This window comes from Daucus carota, chromosome 9 (assembly GCF_001625215.2).
Source record: "Daucus carota subsp. sativus chromosome 9, DH1 v3.0, whole genome shotgun sequence".
In the NCBI taxonomy this organism is placed as follows: Eukaryota; Viridiplantae; Streptophyta; class Magnoliopsida; order Apiales; family Apiaceae; genus Daucus; species Daucus carota.
The window spans coordinates 38,323,787-38,332,604 of record NC_030389.2 but is presented as its reverse complement, the minus strand read 5'-3'; the positions used below and the strand labels follow the sequence as shown (position 1 = coordinate 38,332,604).

Here is an 8,818-nt window from a genome sequence, read left to right as displayed (position 1 = left end):
AAACAGGCCCAATATAAGAGCAACTCCAACGCTACAGAACTATTAGCTAAAATCGCTGATGTGGCAACAGTTTGAGTCGAATATAGCTACTGAGTGAAAAATGGGCTTCTCCAAGGGAGCCCAACTGTTGGTTAAATTTTTAGATAACGCTCCTCCATCCTTCATATTTGAAAAATATAATTGTTAGAATTTGAAAATAACTGAATAACATAATTTTAAATATAGCTAATCATTATAGCTAATACCGCTGGAGGACAAACCTTACAGGTTCAACAAATTTTTAACTAATCATCTAAAATCACACTTTTAGCTAACAGATTTACATATCTCCGTTGGAGATGCTCTAACATGACTAGAATGAGATGGCCCTCGTTAAAATTTTAAAATCTCGGCAGAGAAGTTGTTAAAAAGAGCACAATTCATGAGTTCGATAACTGATGAGAAACTGAGTGAACATAAAGCAACACAGAGGGCAGTACAACTCTTATTTAAGAACGAGATTAGAAATGTCCAACATCTTCACAAATGCAACTTGAAAATCTCAGAACTGCTGAAGGAAGTCCAGGATGTGCTGGTTAATGTCATCGGGCTTTTCTTCATTGATGAAGTGGCCTGCACCTTTGATCACAACAATTTCCTGCAGCAATGGCACGTATTTCTTGAACTCGCCACTGTGTATAAAGTCTTGGGCTCCAGGCATGTGATAAACCAAGTCAACATCTCCGACGACATATTTTGTTGGTACCATTACCTGAGCGCTTGTCCATGGTGCCGTAATCTCCCAAGTTCTACAGGCATTTGAAAATAGAAAGAATCAGTAGACCTTACAAGACCAAACAATTTATTAAAACAAAATTTAAAAAAAAAATGAAGAAAAACTACATATTTCTGGTTGCAGTAAGTTATTGTTTATTGAATTCAGAAACAAAAGTGAGCTAGTTAACTTACAGAGGGAGAGCTCGATAGTAGTTGATGGGACCAGTAAAGCCGGTTTTCTCATATTTGGTTGAATAATACTCAAGATCTTCCTCCGATAACCAAGAAGGCAGGGGAGAATCAGTTGAGTCTCCATTAAATCCTGCACCTTTGGGGAAAAAGAATGGACCAGGTTCACGGTGTGACAGAAACTTCTTGATAAATGTTTTAGTACCAATTTTATCAGCGATCTCAGCTTCCATATCTCCTGGTTCCTGCACCATTAGTTACATGAAACGATAGCATTTGGTTCCATTAGTGAGAGTTGGAAGAGACAGGAAAAGATAGTATCAACTGAAATTATTACGAATAGCTTGACAGTAGGAGAATTGCCACCGCAAATCTTTGAGGTGAAAAGTGAAAACTTCGTTTGCACATATACAGGGTGCTTGCACTGAATTTTAACTGCAAGCCTTTAGGAATAATGTGTCTTTGATATCAAGTTCTGAATCGTGCCACGAGTTATGGGTAAGTACTAAATAACTAGGCATGTAATTTGATGCATATTCTGATTTGTGTACACAATTTTTTTGTGTGTTCTGCAACTAATTTGAAATTTGTTTGAAGGCATTTGTCTTTCAATAAAAGGTGCCCATGGACTTTAATGTGTTCTTCAAGAATGACACACCTCTTCTAGTAAAGTACTTCTTCTAATAATAAAAGGGGCCAGCAATGATCTCTATTCTATATGTTGAATTTTTTTAACTGAGCAGATATGCAGGATTATCTCCTTTTTTAGACCTCGTCAAGGATTTTTGGCCGGACACTTCTGTAGTTTTATTAAGGGGACACGCAAAGAAAGATATGTGTTTCTTATCAGATTCTATCTAATCGGAAAATCTGCCTTCTCCAGCTTTGTCCTCTATAAATTTTCTAAACAAATAGCATCTTCTGTGTGATGTATCCAGTCTGTCTAAGACTCTTAACGATAACCAAAAAATCACATAACTTTTTTCATTCTTGGGAGGTTGATTAAGGTTCAGGGAACAGAGTCGAGGAGATGGCATCAATTCTGTATTTGGAGGCTGTTATAATATAATATGATCCTGGTAAGCCCTCCTTCTAATGCCTCGAGGTTTTAGGAGAATTAGTTACTTAATATTGTATCAGAGCTCAGTTTTGCGGGAGACTCAGTTTTGGCTAACCAGGATCCTTAATCTCATCGTATTCATCTTTGTAGATTATGCCTATACCGTAACAGGAATGTCTTTTCGTTGAATAATGTCTCTTGTAGCATAAGATCCTATCGAGACCTTTCTCTGACACGGGTTTTAGATGAGCTAGATAGGTAACACTTTTTACATACTTATTATATGAACATATATACACAAACAAGTTGAAGCAAAATATTGAAAGTGATAAACTTGACGAACCTGAAACCTGACCATGTAGTAATCATCTCCATAAAAAGCCCGCAGAGCCTCAACCATATTCCTGGCCGGATCCCTGACCATATAATAGACGCTCAACGAAACCAGAGCTCTGACCTTATCCGGCCTAAACAAACTCAAATGCCAGGCCACATACGCACCCCAATCATGCGCCACCACAAAGACCTTCTCCTTAGGTGCAATCACATCCAGCAGAGCCACGATATCTCCGACAACGTGGGCGACCGAGAACTTGCTTATATCCTCAAGTGGTGCACCTGTAGTGTCTCCGTAGCCACGGAGATCAGGCGCCACTGCATGGTAGCCGTGAGAAGCCATGAAATGAATCTGGTGGCGCCACGAGTACCATAGCTTGGGGAAGCCGTGAAGGAAAAGAACCAGAGGACCTTCACCCTTTTCTGCTATGTGGATGTTGAGGCCATTTGCACTGATCATCTTGTGCTCGATTCCTTCCATCTTCTTCAGTGCCCTGCAACTTCTACTCAATTGTAGAGGATATATAGTGTGCACTTGTGCAGGTCCAATAATTGTTGATAGTATCTTATCTTTGACCGAAAAAATCACTCATGATATGCTGTATCGATCCTTTTGATTGGTGTGGTTGTTGTATCTTTTGATTGGTATGGTTATTGTATATGCAAGGGTCTATCATTATTAAGAAACAACAACCAATCAAACTGAGATATTAAAGTGCTTTCATTACATTGTTAAAAATATTATTTTTTGTTTTTTTTGAATTAAAAAATCATAATAATATTTTTATTTACAAACAGAAATATTTGAAAATAACGTTTCTAGTTATGTGATCAGAAATTTTTAAACTGTGTGCCAAAAAATTAAAAATAGATATTTAAAAACAGTAGTTCAGCTATGAATCATAGCCGCACAAATTATTTATGCATTTCTTTTAAAATGAGATACATAAGTTAAGCATGTGTTCACCAACTATACAGATATTTGTCCCTGTTCATAATCTTGCTGAAAACCATAAATGTACTGGCATTACGTAGATGACAATTATTAGATCATTAAATCCTGGTGCTTAAAATGGCAATTTTCCGATTTATCTCGAGAATTGGTGTTGGGCTGCCATTGAAATAGGATGATGGGCCAATATATTTCAGAGGGGATAGAACCTTAAAGTACTTTTATTAGCAAACTTCACTGTCAAAATTCAATGTTCTACTTCATTTTCCGTTCGATAACTACGAATATGTCATTTGACCTAATGATGTTGTTTTAGAATCCGCGACGGATTTAGGATTTAAAAGATTATTTTTGAAACTACTGTAAGAAAACAAGTGAATTATATATATGAGGTACCGTTTAGTAATATATAAGAGGCACTACAACAAACTGGGATTTTTATGACGAATTTAATGTTAAAAATCCTATCGTAAAAAGCCTGTTTTGTTCTAGCGAGACATTAATCATATAAGGTGCTCTAGCAGCTTGAGCACCCGAGATCCTTCCTGGAGGCACGCCACTAGTAAGCAGTAACCATGAAAAGAAAGGATAAGCTGATAAAGTCAAAATTAGACAACTAGTACCAACCGAAGCTATTGAGCTTGTTGACAATGAAGTCAGAGAGTGGATAAGCACAATTGACCTAAATTATATCACGAAATAGGAGAGCTAGGATAAGATGGCCGCAGTGCTCAGTAAACATGTCCAGCTCAAAACAAATATTTTGAAAATATTTTGAATAAATGAAAATAGTCGAAATAGAATAAATATTTGAAAAGAAATTGAATGAATATAAAATTGTTATCATGAGATTTGAAAAGAAAAATTAGTACCTAAAGAAAGGATAGAGAATTCATTCTCAAATTGGAGATGTAATTTATCACAAATGTAAGCAATGAAATAGAGGGGAAAAAAAATTTATAAACATTTAACTATAACATAATACGAATTTCATTTTATTACTGCTATATTTATTCATCTCAATCAAACACAACACCAATGTTATATAGTAGTAAAATCTTATAATTATTTTGCCATATAGAGCGGTAGATGTTAATATTAAAAACACTTGCTAATATCAAAAAATAAATAATTGTTATTGTCTGCAATAGCAATATCAAACGATACCAAAATCACTTACTTGCCACGAGCCAGTTCACTGCGGGATCTTTTATATATATGTTTTTTGCTTTCGTTGATTTGTTAATTCTTTTTTCTATTTTATTTTTATCATTATTAAAATATTTTCTTTTTATAAAATTTGAATTTGTACACGTATATTTTTTTATAATATTTAAAGTCATACAAATATAAAAAAATAATCATAGGTAATATTTATTGTCGAGTTATATATACAATTTGCAATAATACAAATTAAAAAAAAATGCTAACTGCAATCCGTTGTCTCGGGTTGTTAAAGGGCGAGCCAGCACGCCTGGGTCGTACTTGTACCGTTCAATTATAAACAGGCCGGTTCAGTGCAGGTTTCTGGTTGCTGCTATGTAAACTCCTATTCGACTCGTCATATTTAACGAATTGTATGAGTTAGCGAAACAGCCCGATTCGGGCCGGGTTTGACGAATCATTTAACGAGCTACGAGCTGGGCTCAGTTATACGATCCAAACCCGCACAGCAGACCAACTTTACATGTCAACTTTATTTCAATCATCCTGATATAAGCTAAAATATAAAATTCAAATGCATAATTATTTATATGAACGTGTCGATATCCAAAGAACAGGAAACACCATTACTTACCAAAAAGGAAAAATGGAACAGTAAGCACCAAACCCATAAAGAAAAAGCACGAGACAAAAAGAAAAAAAAAAAAAAAGTTTAGTCAAAACTGTCAAAGTAGTGTGTAATTCAACTCTGCAGAAACGAAAGAACCGAGGAATTCAGTTTCAGGGTTGTAACAGAAAGTACTAGTAATACAAATCCAAAAGAAAAATTAAAGAAGTTAATTTTCAAGGCATGCACCTTTTTTTAAAACAGGCGACACTCTACCGTGGTGGATCCAGAATTTTACGAAAGAAGGGGCGTAATTAGTATTAAAAAATTGTCTTGAATGGAGGGAGCAAATATTAGATTTTTCCAGGAGCGTTTTTAATGACAACCTTTGCAAGGTTTTTTATTTCGAGTGTTATATCAATCAAGAGACTCTAAGAAAATTTCTTTAGTTAATGTGTCAGGCTCAATATAAAAGTGAATAGGCTTATTTTACATAGAGTGGGCTCATCTTATATGTGAACAAATTTTTCAAAAAAATTGAAGATGTTATGGACTCAGGTGGGCTGAAGCCCCCTCCTGCATCCGCCCCTGAAACCAACTCAAATCGATTAAAAATTGATAACAAATATTTTAAGGTTGAAAATTTAAATACTCACGCACATCTTGTTGATTACAACACAAGAGGATACTATTGGCTACGCATCTAGGTGACCAAATAAATGGGCATAGAATGGGTAGCCGAGGTCCTGTGTAGCAAGTCATTGTTAAAATCCCTAAGACTTATGTATTGCAAATTGTCCATTTCACCGCTCATGGCCGGAGAAAGTGAACCGGACATCGGCCGGCTAGTTGTCCGGTAAGGGGTGGTGGACCCACTTCTGCTCTCAGTGATGTAAACCGGCTGCTCATAGGAGCCTGATACTCTCAAGGTTTTGATGATGACACTAACAGCAAGCTAATAACATGAAACTGATATGTGTAAGCATGCTATCAAAGGTTGTTTATATGAACTAACAGTATTTCAGGATGTTAGCATGATTATAGCTGTCAGCAAGCTTACAGGAATATTTACAAGCTATCAGCAGGCTTACAGCGTGAACAGAGAAACAATCGGATAAAGATCAAAGTCTATTTTCAAGGAGAATTAATAGGAAACGACTTTGTAAGGATTCTAATATTTGTATATATCTTATATAAATATTAGAGCTCAGTTTTATAAAGAGTTTCATTCAAAAACGTTTTCCTAACAAATAGGAGATTTAATTTCAAATCAATCTTATCTTTAACAAACTCCTATTTAGTTTCAAACGGATTTTATTTAAATTCTTTACTGAGATGATTTCAAACGTGACTTATCTTTTACTCAGTAATCTTACTTCATTCAAACGTTCATCATTCAATTCAAATTTAAACGTGAGGTTGTTACCAAGATCGTTGGGAAGTTTGTTGGATTATGACCGTTGGTATGATGTATATAAATTTGTGTGTGCTTTCATTTTCGGTAGAGAACAAGGAGAACACACCAAGCTTTCTGAAATACAACTATTTACATTGCTAAATCTTTTATTGAGCTCTAGTACTTATATTTGCATCTATATCTATATTGAGAGTTCATAGTTTCGGTTGTATTACACTTATTCATTGTATTGTTCAAGGTGTAATGTTTTGTTGCTGTGTATCGAGCTTGTGAAACAAGGGAACAAGGGGACTAGTTAGCTTGGAGAATATACTTGGGAAGTATAGGTCTTGGTAGGCTTTTGGTTCGTGGTTCAGGGGTTTCAGCAGGCTGATAACAGGAACAAGGGAGAAAGGGAGTTATATTATTGAATCTTGTAATCGTTGATATTATTGATTAATAATATAATCTCTTACCAGTTGGTAGGGGACCAGGACGTAGACCATTAGGGTTAGGGGTCGAACCTGGCTAAAATTCTTGGTGTTGCTAGCATACTGCTTTACATTATCTGCATTGCATTTATCTTATTAGCAGGCTAACAGTTTACTCTGAAAATTAACAGCAGGCTGTCATTGACAGATTAATTTATTCGGTAACTTATAAAAATCGGGTATATTAGCCATAACACCTATTCACCCCCCCTCTAGGTGTGTAATTTCAATTGGTATCAGAGCTGTGTTTGTACTAATAATTCTGTAACAGGAATAGTATCGATCGATATGGCTGATAACTTTCAGGGAAAGTCCGATTTTAGAGCTCCCCTCCTCACGGGTTCTGACAACTACAACTGGTGGAAAGGCCAAATGGAGGCTCATCTGTCCAGAGATCCCCTAATGCAAAGAGTTGTGCAAAGAGGTCCTTATGAATATCGTGATAGCGATGGCAAAGCCAAGGACGTTGATGTTCTCACAGCGGACGAGCTATCAAAGGTTGCTGCCAATGGAAAAGCAAGGAGTACATTAATCAATGGGCTGAATCAAGCTGAATATGACAAGGTCTCTTCTCTCAAATCCGCAAAAGAAATTTGGGATGCATTGGAGACATATCACGAAGGCTCAAAGGCATTAAAGAAAGTCAAGCTCGGAAAGCTTATGAAAGAATTTGGAAGCTTTGCTATCAAGAAGGGAGAATCCATTCGAGAAAGCCAAGCTAGATTCCAAGTCACTCTCAACAGTCTTGAAAGACTTGGCAAAAAGATTCCACAATCGGAAATCAACATGAATATTCTAAATGCAGTTCCATTCGAATATGGTGCCAAGGTCACAGCATTGGAGTCAGCTCTTAACATTGATACTATGGATCACCTGGCTATTTTTGCTGAGTTGGAACAATTTGAAGCTAAAATTGAAGCTAACAGCTCAGAAAGCAGCAAGCTGCCAACAGAGAAAATGAAGAATCTTGCACTCCACTCTACTGTCAGCAAGCTGGAATCAGATGAGGAAACAGAATCAGATGAGGATCTAGCTCTTATGTCCAGAAAAATCAAGAGAATGATCGAAAAGAAGAATAAGATGAAAAGAGAAAAGGGCAAAGCTTTTGGTGCAAAGAAAGATCCAAAAGATGATGCATGTTTCGAATGTGGCAAGAAAGGACATTTCAAAAGGGATTGCTACAAGCTGAAAAACAAGTCTAAGCCGTCTAAACAGCAAGCTGATTACAAGAACAAGAAGAAATCAAAGGCACTTCTCACATGGAGTGATGATGAGGATGAATCAGCTTCTGATGTTTCAAGTGATGAGATGGTTAACTTGGCTCTTGTTGGTCTCGATGGCTCAATAGAGACAACCGATTCGGATTCAGAGACTAATAGTGAGGTACATTCTATTAATTCTGAATTACATTCTATTGATACAACATCTTGTGAACTAACCATGCAGGATAAGAGTTGTCTATCAATTATGGAACTCATTGATCTAAAGAATGAGAACTATGAGCTCGAGAAAGAAAATGTTCATTTGAAGAAAGTCATAGGTGATTTCTTAAATGAAAAGAGTGCCAAAGCTAGCAGTGGAATCATTGCTACTCTCAAGGAACAGATCTCACAACTTGAAGGGAACAACATGCAAATCCAAAGAAGGAATGATACACTTATGAAGGAACTCAGCTCGCTGAGAGCAGATCTTAAAGCTAAGGATGCAAGCTTGGAGGCATTCGAGTTAAGCAAATCCCAAAGCTTAGCCGAAATCTCTATTCAAGCTGAAAAGATAAAATCATTGGAGCAAGAAGTCAAAGATCTTCAGAAAGCCATGGGAAAGTTTGTTCAAGGAGAAGAAAGTCTCAAATCTATAATGAAACAAG

At 36.4% G+C, this 8,818-nt stretch overlaps 1 protein-coding gene across 1 annotated transcript; it reads right to left on the bottom strand.

The window, feature by feature from the left end:
• Positions 1-372: 372 nt before the first annotated feature.
• On the bottom strand, positions 373-2,922 carry LOC108202861 (uncharacterized). Its single transcript, XM_017371434.2, has 3 exons — positions 2,349-2,922; positions 949-1,190; positions 373-788 (listed from the first exon to the last, which is right to left on the bottom strand). Exons 1-3 carry the CDS (start codon positions 2,820-2,822, stop codon positions 542-544), a joined length of 963 nt encoding a protein of 320 aa, XP_017226923.1. The 5' UTR covers positions 2,823-2,922; the 3' UTR covers positions 373-541.
• Positions 2,923-8,818: the final 5,896 nt, after the last annotated feature.

Coding starts and splice junctions, on each gene's coding strand:
- LOC108202861 (XM_017371434.2), bottom strand. CDS start 2,822: ATGGAAGGAATCGAGCACAAGATGATCAGTGCAAATGGCCTCAACATC. Junction 1,191..2,348: donor ACTACATGGTCAGGTTTCAG/GTTCGTCAAGTT, acceptor CTAATGGTGCAG/GAACCAGGAGATATGGAAGC. Junction 789..948: donor TACTATCGAGCTCTCCCTCT/GTAAGTTAACTA, acceptor AAATGCCTGTAG/AACTTGGGAGATTACGGCAC.